A 16,367-nucleotide genomic window follows, 5' to 3' on the forward strand; every position below is an offset into this window, starting at 1 on the left:
CCCATTTCAAAATCATGTCGTCTTTTGCACCACCGAGTAAGAAAGCCAGACGATCGCGCAGCAACGGCACGCCAGTTGACAGCGATGGAGAATTTTTTCCAGGTAATGCGTACAGAGCGAGTATTTCTTTCTGAGCGGTCCATATAAAGTTGTCATCTGGGCCCGTGCGTTCTGCGAGACGGCAGCTTTGTAAGACAGGGTGTGTCATTTGACTGAAGTTTGGATGTTTGCTTGCATTCTTCTAGGAATAAGCAAGATTGAATACAAGCCTGATGCAGGGCCCGGAGATAATCTCTGCTTCAAACACTACAATCCGCAAGAGGTAATGATAATTTTGAAGATAACTTATCACGGACCCACTCAAGTGAATGGGCGGCGCTATGCGCGGCTTATTGTTTATCGGCTTTGAACTCAAAAGGATTGATAGAGGACACCGTAACAGTGAAATTTAAATTACTATAATTTCGGATAGAGTGACTTTATTGTTATATAGAAATCGTAGCTAACTTCTTATAGCGAATGGAACTGGTTGTTCACTGTCTTACGATAATAGACATCACATGTCTCATCTGCACGCTGAAGACCTCCCAATGCGAAGAACTTTAGAATCATGATATGCTGATCTTGCAAAGGTAGCAAAAGCAAGAGATAGTAGTATCCCTGGGAAATTTTCATTGATAGCCATAGTAATTCTGGCCAGTTTTATGTTAATGCAATTTTGATATCGTTATAATCAACAGGTGGTTATGGGAAAAACAATGGAAGACTGGTGTCGATTCTCAGTCTGTTTCTGGCACACATTCAGGGGCACAGGTTTGCCATTCTGCTTTTGTGTCTTAAATGTATTTAACTGCATAGTCTAATTGAAGCTTGGTGGAATATCTTCTGAAGTATCTGGTTCCTGAGAACAGTAAAACCTGACTTACTGTTCCCAACCAGCTGCAATTAGGAGTACTTCACATGAACAGCTGAAAACACTTTTGTGGACAACTACTTATAAATTTGTTTTGTTACTGATTTGGTTTGATATTAGGCGCTGACCCATTTGGTTTTCCTACAATTTCAAGACACTGGGATGATGGAAGCAACAGCTTAGAAAATGCAAAACGAAGACTTCAAGCTGCATTTGAATTTTTTGAGAAACTTGGTGTGAAATATTATACATTCCATGACAGGTAACATACACTATAATACAGGCGGGACAACTGTGGGAATTGAATTGTGGTGGTGGAAGGTGTAGTTGCCTAATGACTCAGGGGGTCTCCCATATGAAAAAGTCAGGGATGCTCGTAGGAAAATTTGAATCAAACCTGTAAAGGAGATCAATCTAGGTGTGGCTTGAGCTTTATTTGACCCCTAAAAGATACCACTTAAAAAAGAATAGGCTCGATTACCAGCTGATGTTCAGCAATTAATGTTCAGGCAAGGAGTTCATGCTAATAGACTAGCCCAGACTCGAAACACTGGCAGAAATCGAGCCTAAGAACAGAAATGAGAGCGCTTTTTGTGTTAATTACAATTTCTTTAAGTGTACCTTAAAACACCCTAACTGAGACCAGAATCCTTTATTTATACCCTAAGCGAGACAACGAGCATCCCAACATTTTCATATGGTAGTAACCTGGGCCTAATGATTTTTGGGTGGGACTTTGGTTCAATATGTTGTCTGGGTTCTAGCTAGGCAGAGGGGGACCAGGAGTCTTTGTGACAAATGTACTGTTTTCTTAGGGATAACTTGCAGCACCACGTAGCCATGTGTATAGCAGCAAATTGTTTGAGAAACTGGTTAAGAGTTGAGTAGGTAGTTGTCAAAGAAAATGATGACTGTATAGGAACCTTTTTATTGAGACTTGGAAAAGTTTTTCAAAGTTATTTTTGCATTTAGGGACATCGCCCCTGAAGGAGAAAACTTGGAAGAGACAAATGCTAATCTAGATCAGCTCACTGATCTTGCTCTTGAGCTGCAAGAGAAGACTGGCGTCAAGTTACTTTGGGCAACATGCAACCTTTTTGCCAATCCAAGGTATTATCATATGGTAATTTATATATTTCACTCTGACAATCAATGTGCATTTTAATGTAATTAGCAGAGTGCTGTTTTTAACAGGTACATGAATGGAGCAGCTTCTAACCCCGATGCCCATGCATTTGCTCATGCCGCTGCTCAAGTCAAGAAAGGGCTAGAGATTGCCAAAAAACTAGGAGCAGAAAATTTTGGTAGGAACAATAAACGATGTCTGACAGTGAAATTAATTAATAAGTTATCCTCGACACTTTGTATGCCCATATGAACTTCTGGTTTATGGAATAGTTGAAATGCTTTCATTGTTGATCACAGTTGCAACCCATCACTGATCAATTTTTGGAAAAATTAGTATTAGTAATAAGCTATTAAATAAATAAATTCACTTTTCAAATGTGAAAATCCTGAACAATATACCAACTAGAAGGTAATAACAAAAAGAGAATGATTGTGTAAAACTGTCATTGGTTGCTGGAGTGAGAGTCATTTTAATAAGCTGTATTCAGTGACTGAATGATTGTCGAACTGATCTTCACATGAAAATGATGTAATAATGCTCCATCATAATTATCTTGTTTGCAGTTTTCTGGGGTGGACGTGAGGGTTACCATACCTTACTTAACACTGATGTCCGGAGAGAGCTTGACCACATGGGCAGGTTTTTCCAGATGGTTGTAGGTGAGTACAATAGTACATCACCAGAATTGCTGGATATATGTACAGTCAAATCTCTTTAATAATATGAATACTAAAGAGTATGGCGATGATATTAAGAATTCAAGGTTTCCATATTATAGAGATTTAAATAATTTACATGTGCATGAATCCTCATTTCTCTGTTACCAAGTGAACTAGCCATGACCATGTAATATAGACTGGTGTCCCAAGCTAGTTTGTAGGTGTTCTCGGCACAGGGTAGTCTGGATCTATTGTGAATGGTGACATCACCACTCACAACCTGGAAGCACTTGCTAAGAAGGCAGCCTAGCAAATGTTCCCAGATCCATTATCAGCCATTTTCTCACCAGTCTTACCAGGCAAGACAGTGAAGGACCCAAAGAACTAGGCTAGAGGTGTAAATGTAAATCTTAGTTATAGTGGCCATGCACTTAGCTGTACAAGCACTAAGCTTAGCTAGTTTACAGGCATGCCACTGAAACAAAGGAAACAAATATTTCAAATAAACGTAACGTAGTTAAAAATCCCAACTGACAGGAGGTGGACCAGTTGGCTATTTACAAAATGTGACCAAGCATTTGAACTCAGGACTACCGAGAAACAAATCCTGCTAGTGGCAGGGTAAAGGCCTTGAACCCGGGTCGGGGACCTGCAGATTACAACTTCAGCGCCCTAAACCACTCAGCCATGCTGACTCCTGTGTCTATAAATTATCATGGTGTGCATAAGGAGACGTTTGACTGTGCTTCTGTAGGTTTGCATTCCTTTCAAACAGCTCTATTGTGCCATTTTGCTATTGCCTGCCATACTTTATCTTGTTATTCTGTTTAGTTTTTATATTTTATTTTGTGGACTGAAGCTATTTCTGATATTGTCTGATGCTGTCATCACATTTTCAGACTATAAAGGGAAGATAGGATTTACTGGCCAGTTGCTCATTGAGCCCAAACCAAAAGAACCAACGAAACACCAATATGACTATGGTAAGTGTGGACCAATTTGAACCAAACTCTCTTACAGTTAAATATGAGGGTCAAAAATCGTACACACTGCCCAGGACAAAGCAACAACAAAGTCCTCCTACGCATAACGTTTGGCCAAAATCAAACCTCGGGATATCGGTTCAAGGCAATTAGCACTTCTCCAAGTATATGTTACTGCTGCAATCCCCCCTTTTTTTCACAAAAGTGTCATAGACGATTTGTAGAACCTCGGTATTGGAGACAACAACTCCACCTATAATCTGAATGGTGTCAAAACTACCTCGCCCCAGCCGGCATGATAAATACCCAGTAATTTGACCTGGTAAAAAACGTTTAGTATCCTGCAGTCTTAGCTCAGTCCCAGAAGTTGTTGGACAGCTAGATTGCATTCTTTTGTGCATTTCAGATGCCCAGACGGTGATCGCTTTTTTGAAGACGTATGGATTGGAGGATGATTTTAAGGTCAGTGTTTGTAAAAATCGTTATGTTTACTTGCTGCCTTGATCACTCTGTTAAAAAAACTTTCTCTGCAGACAGTCCGAATGCCAAGCTTAAAGGTGAGTAGAACGTCGGTAGCGATAAAAGTTCTCCTAAAAACCAATTTGCAAATAAAAGTCTCTTTATCTTCTTCACAGCTGAACATCGAACCCAATCACACCACTCTGGCTGGGCACTGCTATGAACACGATGTTGTGGTAGCGTCCAAGTAAGTCTAACCCAGTAGAAGAAAGCTCAGGAGTAGAAACGTTAAAAGCGGTTGTAAACAAGTAAACGAAACAGCGGGAAAACATGTACCAATGGAAAAGCTCTTAAGAAGTCAAGTGATTCAAATCTAAAATGGCTTTTAGAGGGTCCTGCCCAGCCAATGTTTTGCCCAAATCCCATTTCCGAAGCCATTTTCTTGCCCAAATTCCAGTCCCATTCCCAAATGTTTTCTTTGTGATTCCCAATCCAAGCAGGCAGTGAGCAAATTCCCTTTCTTCCAATTAAAAAATAGGCAAATCCCTGGTACAATTTAACTCCTTCAGGGCCCTCCTTTGTAATTTTTTTTAAAGATAGCGTCGTCCCTTTGAAAGGTTAGAACGTCATGCGCGATTTTGTTCTTGGTTCATTTTGTTTTTCCATTTTTTTTAGCCGTTCTGTTACTTTTAAACGTCATCGGAAAGCTGCTTGACTGTTCGCAACCCTCTATTTTCTCGTATTTTTATTCTATCGTTGAACTTGTGGGTAGTATCGTGAGAGAACTGTATGCCAGCGCAAAACGGGAGACTTGACGAGGCAGGGACTTCGCGCTCGCTTTTTCCTTCGCGTGCGCTGAAAAATAGAGAATTCACAGAGAAGCTGTGAAAGTCTAGAAGGCTGCTTAATATTACTAGTAAGTCAAACAGTAATATGGTTGGTTCAATTTCACATTTTATCTCTTGAGTGTCCACCGCGTTTTTTTGTTTTTTGTTTTTTTTGTTTTCAGATTTGGTTTTTTAGGTTCAATTGATTCCAACACAGGATCACCGGATCTGGGCTGGGACACGGATCAGTTTCCCATGGACATTAAAAACTGCACGTTTGTTATGAAGGTTGGTGATTTCAATCAAGTTCTTTACCAGATTGTTTATTAACTGAAACCACGAGGAAGAGAAACGAAAAATATTTGACCCTACGTGATCTACTGAGCTACAAAAGAACAGATGTGAGCAGGCCGTGCGTAGAGTTTTCGTAGTTTGTACAACCGGCACATTTTACAGTCATTCAAACTATTGAGTAAACGAGTGAAAGGGTGGTAAAAGAGAGCAGAATAAACAAGAGACGATGAAATTCCCCGCCAGTGTTTTTATTAATCTAAATGTTTGCTTTTGAAGAAAATAATTGAAATACGCAAAATTCAGATGATAAGTTGTTCAACAGGCTTGCGCGTTTGGTGGGTTTATTTTCAGAGGTGCTTTTTTATCAGTGAAGGGGACGGGCGTGCTTATAGGGCATGATAAAACTCCGTAACACAACGATATGACACATACTGAAAACACGTTCAGTACAGTCGTTAAGAAAACATCACCTTTCTCTCTGGGCACACTCTAACGACAAAACATGCACAAAGAAAGCTCGACAATGCGCGACTTAAAATCAAAAGAAGGTAAAGCTTTCTTCAAAAGCTAGTTCTTAATACAAGCTCATGGGCGTAGCTCTTTTTTTCTTCTTTTACTTCACTGAATGCCTTAACTGTTTCTTTGCAGACGATCATTGAACAAGGAGGTCTTGCGCCAGGTGGACTCAACTTTGATTGTAAAATCCGCCGTGAATCCACTGACCTGGAAGACATGTTTATCGCTCATATCGGTAAGCTTACGGTTATGATGATGATGATGACGATGACGACGACGACGACGACGACGATGACGATGACGATGACGATGACGATGACGATGACGATGATGATGATGATGATGATGATGATGATCTTTCAACAGGGAGCTCACTTCACATACATGTGGTTTTCAGTGGGGCCCTGCAAAATACAATCCCTGATCATTAAAAATCAGTGATACCAAAACAGCTGGAGTCACAGGGGGTCGAAATAACTTCTCAAAAAAAAGGAAATCATGACCGTGATTTTTTCCTCCATTTTCTCCTTAGTTTTAGTTTCGATTGAGAAGATATATTTAACACTCAAGACAGTGTTTGACCACATTTCCAAATATCTTGAAGTTCGTCAAAAATACTGCGTTACGCCTCATGTTTTCAGGGTTTGAATATCCCGATGAAACTCTGTCTCTCGTGTTTGATATATTACATATTACTTCAGCTGTGTAAGTCTCATGTAAATTTTTAATGTAACATTTTAAACTTAAATGACTGTCACAAGATGCCGCTGATTTTAGTGTCTCTATATTTTCAAGATCACTATCAGTGACCTCCTTTTTTGTGTTTTTAGGTGCTATGGATTCATTCGCTCGTGGACTTAAAAATGCTGCCAAGCTCATAGAAGACGGCACCTTGGACTCCTTAGTCAAGGTCAGTTTTTTTGCTTCTTTTTGTTTTTATTTCGCCTGGAGAAGTTAAAGTGTTTTTTTTTCGTTACAAAGAACATGTGACACGTTACCTCGCAACGACATTGCTTTGCCACAAAGAATAGCCTCGTTTTGAAGGAAGGAACACCAGCACGCTTGAAAATTGGTCTTTCACAGCCCCTGGATTTCAAAGATTTTCAAGAGACGCGCCCTCAAAATCCCTTAGTAGCTGACATCCTCGACTTTCCTCTCTTTTCTACCATAGCCGATACTTTGTAACGTGACGTGGCTCGCGTTTTTAATCATGATAATGATTGTTTCGTTTTTTTCTTTTTACTGGCAGGAGCGTTACAGTAGTTTTGATGAAGGAATTGGAGCCAAGATCGAGAAAGGAACAACTTCTTTAGAAGAACTTGAGGTATGTAAATTATTTTTGCGTCAGGCTATGTGTCAACCTCTCCCCCCAGGCTGCAGGTACTGGCTTCCGCAATAAGGAATTAAGTTTTCCAGTCACAGTATACGAGAAAATTTGAAACACTTGGTTTTAATACACATTTTCGGTGTTGATGATGCGGTGGCCTACCGCTGCGCGTTAGACTTTGGATTACGAGCGCTGGCCATGGTCAGTGTTTTTTATCTTGGGTAAGAAACTTTACTCTCTCAGAGCCTCTCTCCACCCAGGTGTATAAATGGGTACCCGCCGGAGAATTGTATAGGCAGCCGGACTTTGATAGGCAACCTGGCGTCTGACTAGCATCCTACCCAAGGAGGGAAACTATACGTCGGGTATTTATTGTTTATTTAATTGTTTATTTGTTTGTTTGTTGTAGGCTTTCATTATGGAACATGGAGAACCAAAGCTGATATCAGGAAAACAGGAGAAATGCGAAGCAATTGCCAATTATTTTGTGTAGATGAAGAAACGCTTTTCCGGCAACGAAAGATATATCGGAAATGATCAAGATCATCACGACTGGAATACAATTTTTTTCAGATAAATTATTGTGATGGCAAACGCACCAAAATAGGCAGCAATTTACTTGGATTTTGGGGATAATATATGGGGAAGGGGACAAAAATACTGTGTTTTAGACTAATATGTCATATTCCCCGAAAATAAAGTGGGCGAGAATTTTAACTCGGCTCGTGATTTTCAAGAGTTCTTCCCCAGTGTTACACAGTCAAACCACAGCGTGCTTCCGGACAACGCGTCCTTATTATGTTTAACAGGGAGTTTAAGGTCTGGCGTCCACACTACGCCGGGGGAATTTGACTGAAAGCGCAGCTATATTTCTACGGTTAGGCCCACCGTCCGCATTAATCCGTCATGAAAACGGAGCTTTTCAAAAACGCTCTTCAAACCGAAGAAACTTGAAAACGCCGGCTTTGCGTTTTAGTCGGGACAAAGAACATTTTGAAAACGGAGCGTTTCGAAATCGATGACATCACTATAATCACGTGATTTCCCTGTCTGAGTTTTCCTCAAACACAAATCCAAAATAACCGGTGATTGTTGCGTTTTCGAATTCCTCCGGCGTAGTGTGGACGGAAAAAAACTCGTTTTTAGCGCAATTTTTGTGTTGTTTGTGTGTGTGTTTGTGTGTGAGCCATTATGAGTGAAGTAAAAATTGTAATATTGTAATACACCTCAGTAAGTGTAGGTGCTTTTGGGGAAAACAATAACATATGTTTAAATAAATAAATAAAAAAATCGATGCGTTTTAAGAGTGAAACTTTCGTATCCAAATTCCTCCGGCGTAGTGTAACCAAGACGGCGACGCCGAGGACGATTTCGATTAAGAAATAAATTTATATTTTGCCCATGAACCTCGCGATACTCTAAAGTCATTTTTGTATCTTTCTCACTGTCAAAATAATCACGAAACTGAATCTGGAACACAGCGATAAATTTTAAATAGAAACTTTAAAAAAATTGCCGTCGTCACGTTCTTCAGACAACGCAGAATTTGGTCATTTCACGTTGTTGTTTTGCAGAGGACGGCAAAGAAATGTACCAAGAATTATAACGCACGAGCACAGCCATTGTTCTGCTCGTTAGACCTTTTGTTTAGCGACGTTCCCGTTGCTGTTGCCGTCGTGGTTTTCTTAAACTCCCCATTAACAAGTCCAGAACCAAGTCTATAATGACATTAAGTGGCACCCAAGCATCAGGATAATTTTAATTGAATTAAACAGCATTTCCTACTGTACAAGATTAAACTGGAAAAAAAAAATTCTCCACACAATGCCTCAGGAGAGCTACAACATGAATTAAAATACACAGTGCAGTATCCAGATCTCTTCATTGTTCGCAAAACTGATAAGTAAAATATGGACATGGAGTTAGCGTTGAAGTATGTTTAACGTAAGTTTCCGAATCTTATTATAATTGTCAGTTCGATGATGAATTAAACGATCATTTTGAAATTTTTCACACTAAGTGAATAAATAACCATTGATGAAGTTTATCATGATGTAAAACATATCTTGGCTTGTGTTGTTTTAATACCACAACATGATTTTCCCCATTGCACCTCTTCACAAGCTACCTTCTGTGATTAAGAGTTTATCATTATGAAGCTCAGGGCAGTTTTAAGCGCGTAGCCCGCTCATGGTCTTGCTTTAAGTCTTTAATTTGATAATAACTTGCCCGTGGCCTTTATTAACACCCGCCATGTTCAGTTGATTTGTTCCGCTATTGTACGATCCCCCTCCCCCTGCTACACCACTCAACGAAGTCCCAACAACTCCCCCACCGGAATACCCACCCCCACCACCACCAAGTTCAAAGGCGAATGCGCCCCCACCAAAGCCCCCTTGGGATACCGGACATGTTCCCCCAGTTCCGCCATTAATAAAACTTGAGGCCGTCTGTACAATTCCAGGTCCCCCGTTACCATCCCCCTTTAATCCCGCACCTCCCCCGGCCGCTAAACCGTGGTCAATGTTCCCCGTAGTAAGGTTACAGACTTGTCCACCGGACCCTCCCGTCCCACCACACCTGGTGCCATTCTCTGTTGCCTGACCAGGGTCACCGTCTTCAAATTGTTTGCTCGCCGTGGAGCCTCCACCCCCTCCCCCTCCTGCAATGATTAGCGGAGTGTTGTTTAACAAAGCCACAAAGCTTCCACCTCCCCCACCTCCTGGGGCGTCGACGCTGAAGCTCACACCACAATGACCCTCTTGACCAACAAGGATTTTAAGTCGTGTTCCTTGATAAAGTTTGAAAGTTCCTTTTATCCTGGCTCCAAGGCCACCGAGCTTCCAAGATACGGGATCTTTGTTACCATTCTTGCTACTAGCGCCTGAAGCACCTGTCACTTCAATGACGTAGATTCCAGTCACGGGAACAGTCCAAATTTGGATGCCATTGTCTAATGTTACTTTACCTTCCAGCGATGTTCCCAAATACCCGGATGTGCTCGTCGGTCCAGTTTCTCCTCGGGCGCCCAGGGTGGTGAAGACAAATTCATCTGAAACGTATCGATCAATAAGAAAATAATTTAGTCAATTTGCTGAGCTAATTTATACGTTCTAATAAATTAATGTCTCACCGGTTTGTCCTCCACTGTGTGAGAAAACTGGAATCTGTAAAAAAGGAAGAGAAAACAGATCTTACTGTATGGTCGATGGAGAAAAATTCAGCATGTACAGCTTTGTAACAGCCAGTTCATATCATGATATTTTCGTAGTAAAATTGGCATTCTTTGGAGCGCAAATTAGAAGAAAAAGCAGACCAAGTCTCCCGCTTGTTTCAACGCGAGACATCACTTTTTTTTTCTGCTTGAGCTCGATAAACGTATTGGCAATTTAATACCCAATTAGGGACGCGGTGGCCTAATGGTTAGTGCGCTCGTCTCCGGATCGAGCGGTCCGGGTTCGAGCTCTGGGACCCGTTTCTCGAAAGCCCCGAAAACATTTCGGGCCCGCAAAGCTATTTTTAGTTCTTCAGTGTATCGAGAAACAGAGAGTTGTACACGCCTAAAACTTCTTGTATCAAGAGAACCTCTGTTGATATTAAGAATATGTGAATAAAGCAGCTCCGTAAACATAAGGTTTGAGATTTTGCTATGGCTTTCCGGGTGCGAAGACTTTTCGGGAACTTCGAGAAACAGGCCTCTGGCCGGGGACATTGTGTTGTGTTCTTGGGCAAGACACTGTATTCTCACATTGCCTCTCTCCGCCCATGTGTATAAATGGGTATCGGCGTATTTAATGCTGGGGGTAACCCTGCGATGGATTAGCATCTCATCCAGGGGGGAGTAGAAATACTCTTAGTCGTTTAATGTTATTGAATCCGGGATAAACTCTGGCCTGATGGGCCAGTTGCCTCGTATGCAGACTTAACCTTTACCTACCTACTTCAAGAACCCACAATACTCACACTGAAGTTAACCAGCTGACTAAATGAATACCCTTTCTTGGTAGAGAGCACATTTTTTCCCACAACCTTGTCTCCATCAAACTCTTTGCTGTTCAGCTCACAGATTCCATTTCGGGTGTTCTCGTAATTAAATGACGTGCAGTTTGGGCGCGCCAAGCATAACTGCGCGCATGCCATAATGTCATAAGTCCGCTGTTTATAAATGACATATCCCGTTAGCACATAATCCCTTGTAACGCAGATTGTGGATGAACGACTGTCATCTTTTCTTATCAGAATCAGGTTGACTGGAGTGCAACAAGTCATTAAGAAGGGTAGCACAATGATCAGCAATCTGTTTTTTGACTCCATTTTAACTCCCTGATATTTAACGAGAATCAGAACATTAAATTTGTTTTCTAGAACAGCACTGGAAAGAGTGAAGAAAAACGGTAATACGAACTAGCCAGAGAGTAGGTAGTTATATACAGGGCTAGAGCAATGAAGATTTTTTTACCCCTATTCGATGTTCTGCTAATTTATAAGATGAAATGACCTGATTTGATTTCGCAAAGTGTCATCATACACGATAGTTTTCAACGACGAACATATCATCACAAAACTGTAAAGCTGTAGATGTGAGGAATATATAACACAAACGATTAAGAGCCATTAAGTTATCACCTTTTCCTATTAACATGTGTATCTTACCTGTGGGTTAGATACGATTTCAGAATACTATATATACTGACTGATTATCAATTTAGCTCAACTCAGTGACGTAAATTTGCCGAAAGCATAAATTTGTTCTTACCTTTATTACAGCTAACCAGTCTCATAGAATAGTCGTTCTTATAAGTTATTTCCCTGTACTCAACTGGGATCAATGAAAAGGCACTTAGTTTGATTTTGTAGCAAAATCGCACCCTTGAGTATTTGACACAAGGTAGCCTTAAAAAAAAAAGAAATCACTTGATATCCTTTCGCCAGTAATCTTGATTACATTTGTGGTCACAGCTACTCTTTTGTTCCCTGAAAATACAATTTTAACCAGCCTATGAGAACCACTAATCTAGCTGACGCTTGGCAATATGACCTTCTCCCAAAGAATCTTGTTTGTTTTATTTTCGTAATAAGTAAGCTGTTATTCTTAGTTTGGAACCTAAGATTTGTGATATTTTGTCAATTCGAGATTTTAGATTAAACTAGATTTTTTTTCACTGCTTAGAAAGTATTCGTCGTCGTCCGTAGGAGTATTATCGTCTGTAATATTTGATTTACTGTCTGCTTCGTACTTGTCTACTTGATCTTGGTCTGCGGATATGATCTTCTCCATTACGACCCGGCTTGTCAGTGCTGTCCGTAATAACGAAAGCATGTTCGATTCATGAGATCCCACTTGCAAAGGATCCCTGGGTGTCTGTCCTCTCTCAGTCAATGATCTGGTACTCACACAGTTGAAGGAACAGTCCAACCTTATCTGTAGCAGTTTCGCTCCTGACAGCAGTGCTGACTTACTGGTCTAAATGATTCTACTCAGTCTCTCATAAGCTGTTGGCTCTCCTTAGGCATCTCCACTGATATCGAAGGAAGGCCTAGGTGTCAAATAATCAAGTACCGCAAATCTCATCTGGCACTTTGGTTCTTGGTAATAAGAGGATGGATGGGTGAACTACCTAGCTGGCCTCTAGGTGGCTCATTAAAAATAAATCCATAACCAAGTCTATAACAACATCGAATAGCACTCAGTTTAATTGAATCAAAGAACATTCCCTAATCTTACATTGTACTGTATTTACACGTTTCCGAATCTTGTTGTTATTGTCAGTCCAATGACGAATTACACCGCAATCATTTTAGAATTTTTCATCTATTTACATAGTAACACCATCCCTGTTGAAACTCACGCACGCACTTGGCCGATGTTCTCCGCAACAGAATTTCTAAACGGAGAGGTAGAGTTATTTTCTAACTAGGTAAGCAAATACGTGACCAGGTATGTTTTACATCAAGTCAGCTCCATAAAAGTACTCTTGTTAATTTATTCCCTGATCTTTTAACGAAAGATCACTGAACAAGAAAACAGTGCTCAGCTAACGTCGAGAGATCGTTTGAGGAAGTGAGATGACTAAAGATGGCGCGAATAAACAAGCATTCGATTTATTTACAGTTTTGAACAAACAGGATATTAGATTAAGGTTACTTTTCCATGATTAGATCTCCAAGATCATGTGATTCTTTGCACCATTACATCTCTTCACAAGCGTTCTATGATTAAGTTAGAGTTGACAATTATTACTCTAAGTACAGTTTTTAGCTAGTGGTCTGGTCATAGTGTTGCTTCAAGTCTTAAATTTGATAATAACTTTCCCGTGGCCTTTATTAACACCCACCATGTTTAGTTGATTTGTTCCGTTATTATACGAGCCCCCTCCACCTGCCACACCACTGGACGAGGCCCCAACAACTCCCCCACCGGAATACCCGCCCCCGCCACCACCAAGTATAAAGGCAAATGCACCCCCACCAAAGCCCCCTTTGGACACCGGACATGTTCCCCCGGTACCGCCATTTATAAAACTTGAGGGCGTCTGTGCAATCCCAGGTCCCCCGTTTCCATCCCCCTTTAGTCCTGCTCCTCCTCCAGCTATTAAGCCAGAATCAATGTTGCCCGTTTTAAGGTCACAGACTTGTCCACCGGACCCTCCTGTCCCACCACACCTGGTGCCATTCTCTGTTGTCTGACCAGGGTCACCGTCTTTAAATTGCTTGCTCGCTGATCCTCCACCCCCTCCCCCTCCTGCAATGATTAGCGGAGTGTTATTTAACAAAGCCACAAAAGTACCACCTCCCCCACCTCCTGGGGCGTCACCGAATTTCTCAGTACGATGACCCTTTTGACCAACAAGAATTTTAAGCTGGGTTCCTTTGTGAAGTTTGAAAGTCCCTTTTATCTTGGCTCCTAAGCCACCGAGCCTCCAAGATACGGGATCTTTGCCTAGCTCTGTGCCATTAGCGCCTGAAGCACCTGACACTTCAATGACGTAGATTCCAGTCACGGGAACAGTCCAAATTTGGATGCCATTGTCTAATGTTACTTTATCTTCCAGCAATGTTCCTACATACCCGGATGTATTTGTGGGCCCAGTTTGTCCTCGGGCGCCCAGGGTTGTGAAGACAAATTCTTCTAAAACGTAGTGATCAATAAGAAAATGTTTTAGTCAATTTGCATAGCTAATTTACATGTTCAAAAATTAATGTCTCACCGATTTGTCCTCCACTATGTGGGAAAACTGGAGCCTGTAAAAAAGGCAAATAAAATAGATTTTACTGTACGGTCAATAAAGGGAAATACAGCATGTAGGAGCTTTGCAACGGTCAGTTCATAACATGATATTTTTATAGCAACAACAAAATTTTGTAAATCAAAGAGAAATTTTGTAAATCAAAAAGAAAAGCAGACTAGGTCTCTCGCTTGTGTCAGCGCGAGAGGTTGCTCTTTCCTTCTTAAACCCAAATGTCCCATCTGACATTTCACAGCTTTCCAATTTCCATTTGATGGAAACGTCGGCGTACTTTCTAAAGGGGTTTTGAAGAGTGCGTTAATTTTAACTCCCATAGATCGTCAGGCTCTAAAAGAGTGAGTGCGAGAGATGTCTCCCAGTGTATACTCTATAACTATATGTGCTGTCACGATTTGAGGGTGGTCCCATTTCTGGGCCTCTCCGTCTATATAGTGGAGGCGCGGTGGCCTCATGGTTAGTGCGCTCGACTCCAGAACGGGCGGTCCGGGTTCGAACCCTGGCTGGGGACATTGCTCTTTGGTAAGACACTTTACTCTCACAGTGCCTCTCTTCACCCAGGTGTGAAATGGGTAACGGCGAATTTAATGCTGGGGGTAACCCTTCGATGGACTAGAATACCATCCAGGGTGGAGTAGAAATACTTCTAGTCGCTTAATGCTACTGAATCCGGGATGACTTTACCTTTGCCTACTTACTCCAAGAACCGACAATACTCACACTGAAGTTAACCAGCTGACTAAATGAAAACCCTTTCTTGGTAGAGAGCACATTTTTTCTCACAACCTTGTCTACATCAAACACTTTGCTGTTTAGCTCACAGATTCCATTTCGGTTGTTCTCGTAATTGAATGACGTGCAGTTTGGGCGCCCCAAACATAACTGTGCGCATGCCATAATGTCATAAGTCCGCTGTTTATGAATGACATATCCCGTCAGCACATGACCTTTTGTAACGCTGATTGTGGATGAACGACTGTCATCTTTTCTTATCAGAATCAGGTTGACTGGACTGCAACAAGTCATTAACAAGGGCAGAACAATGATCAGCCATCTATTTTTTGACTCCATTTTGAATCCCTGTAATTTACGAAAATCAAAACATCAATTTGTTTTCTAGAACGTCACTGTTAAGAGTGAGGAAAAACGGTAATACGAACTAGCCAGAGAGTAAGCAGCTACAGGGGGGCAATGATGATTTTTTTCAGCCCTATCCGATATTCCGCTAATTTATAAACTATAATGTCCTGATTTCATTTTGCAAAATGTCATCATACATGACCGTTTTCAACGACGAACATATCATTACAAAACTGTTAAGCTGTGGATGTAAGGAATATATAACACAAACGATGAAGAGCCGTTAAGTTATTACCTTTTTCTATTAAAATGTATACGATTTCAGAATACTATATATACCGACTGATTATCAATTTAGCTCAACTCAGTGACGTACAATTTGCCGAAAGCATAAATTTTTTCTTACCTTTATTACAGCTAACCAGTCTCATAGAATAGTCGTTGTTATAAGTTATTTCCCTGTACTCAACTGGGATCAATGAAAAGGCACTTAGTTTGATTTTGTAGCAAAATCGCACCTTTGAGTATTTGACACAAGGATAGCCTTAAAAAAAAAAGAAATCACTTGATATTACTTCGCCAGTAATCTTGATTACATTTGTAGTCACAGCTACTCTTTTGTTCTCTGAAAATACAATATTACCCAGCCTATGAGGACCACCAATCTAGCTGACGCTTGGCAATCTGACCTTCTCCCAAAGAATCTTGTTTGTTTTATTTTCGTAATAAGTAAGCTTTTATTCTTAGCTTGGAACCCAAGATTTGTGATATTTTGTCAATTCGAGATTTGTAGATTAAACTAGATTTTTTTCACTGCTTAGAAAGTATTCGTCGTCTTCCGTAGGATTATTATCGTCTGTAATATTTGATTTACTGTCTGCTTCGTACTTGTCTACTTGATCTTGGTCTGCGGTTATGATCTTCTCCATTACGACC

The 16,367-nt window shown here is 40.8% G+C and overlaps 3 protein-coding genes across 3 annotated transcripts; 1 reads left to right on the forward strand and 2 right to left on the reverse strand.

Annotated features, from left to right (window-relative positions):
- Nucleotides 1-14: 14 nt before the first annotated feature.
- LOC145463679 (uncharacterized) lies at nt 15-9,045 on the forward strand. The gene is made up of 15 exons (XM_081447455.1): nt 15-102; nt 246-322; nt 741-813; nt 1,034-1,175; nt 1,886-2,023; nt 2,108-2,217; nt 2,606-2,701; nt 3,601-3,684; nt 4,091-4,146; nt 4,320-4,390; nt 5,153-5,258; nt 5,913-6,015; nt 6,611-6,690; nt 7,030-7,104; nt 7,517-9,045. The coding sequence occupies exons 1-15, from the start codon at nt 15-17 to the stop codon at nt 7,598-7,600; spliced, it is 1,383 nt and encodes a 460-aa protein (XP_081303581.1). The 3' UTR covers nt 7,601-9,045.
- A 2-nt stretch (nt 9,046-9,047) lies between these two features.
- LOC145463685 (uncharacterized) lies at nt 9,048-11,509 on the reverse strand. Its single transcript, XM_081447460.1, has 3 exons — nt 11,071-11,509; nt 10,241-10,274; nt 9,048-10,159 (listed from the first exon to the last, which is right to left on the reverse strand). The coding sequence occupies exons 1-3, from the start codon at nt 11,419-11,421 to the stop codon at nt 9,309-9,311; spliced, it is 1,236 nt and encodes a 411-aa protein (XP_081303586.1). The 5' UTR covers nt 11,422-11,509; the 3' UTR covers nt 9,048-9,308.
- A 772-nt stretch (nt 11,510-12,281) lies between these two features.
- LOC145463728 (uncharacterized) lies at nt 12,282-15,690 on the reverse strand. Its single transcript, XM_081447514.1, has 2 exons — nt 15,059-15,690; nt 12,282-14,236 (listed from the first exon to the last, which is right to left on the reverse strand). The coding sequence occupies exons 1-2, from the start codon at nt 15,420-15,422 to the stop codon at nt 13,392-13,394; spliced, it is 1,209 nt and encodes a 402-aa protein (XP_081303640.1). The 5' UTR covers nt 15,423-15,690; the 3' UTR covers nt 12,282-13,391.
- Between the last annotated feature and the right edge of the window lie 677 nt (nt 15,691-16,367).

This window comes from Orbicella franksi, chromosome 12, assembly GCF_964199315.1.
Source record: "Orbicella franksi chromosome 12, jaOrbFran1.1, whole genome shotgun sequence".
Taxonomy (NCBI): Eukaryota; Metazoa; Cnidaria; class Anthozoa; order Scleractinia; family Merulinidae; genus Orbicella; species Orbicella franksi.

Bases quoted from the DNA above. Each gene is read 5' to 3' on its own strand.
- LOC145463679 (XM_081447455.1), top strand. From the start codon at position 15: ATGTCGTCTTTTGCACCACCGAGTAAGAAAGCCAGACGATCGCGCAGC. The intron at 2,024-2,107 runs GTATTATCATAT...TGTTTTTAACAG, and splicing joins AACCTTTTTGCCAATCCAAG to GTACATGAATGGAGCAGCTT. The intron at 5,259-5,912 runs GTTGGTGATTTC...GTTTCTTTGCAG, and splicing joins ACTGCACGTTTGTTATGAAG to ACGATCATTGAACAAGGAGG.
- LOC145463685 (XM_081447460.1), bottom strand. From the start codon at position 11,421: ATGGAGTCAAAAAACAGATTGCTGATCATTGTGCTACCCTTCTTAATG. The intron at 10,275-11,070 runs GTGAGTATTGTG...CCTTTTTTACAG, and splicing joins GTCAGCTGGTTAACTTCAGT to ATTCCAGTTTTCTCACACAG. The intron at 10,160-10,240 runs GTGAGACATTAA...GATACGTTTCAG, and splicing joins ACACAGTGGAGGACAAACCG to ATGAATTTGTCTTCACCACC.
- LOC145463728 (XM_081447514.1), bottom strand. From the start codon at position 15,422: ATGGAGTCAAAAAATAGATGGCTGATCATTGTTCTGCCCTTGTTAATG. The intron at 14,237-15,058 runs GTTCTTGGAGTA...ACTACGTTTTAG, and splicing joins CTTCAGTGTGAGTATTGTCG to AAGAATTTGTCTTCACAACC.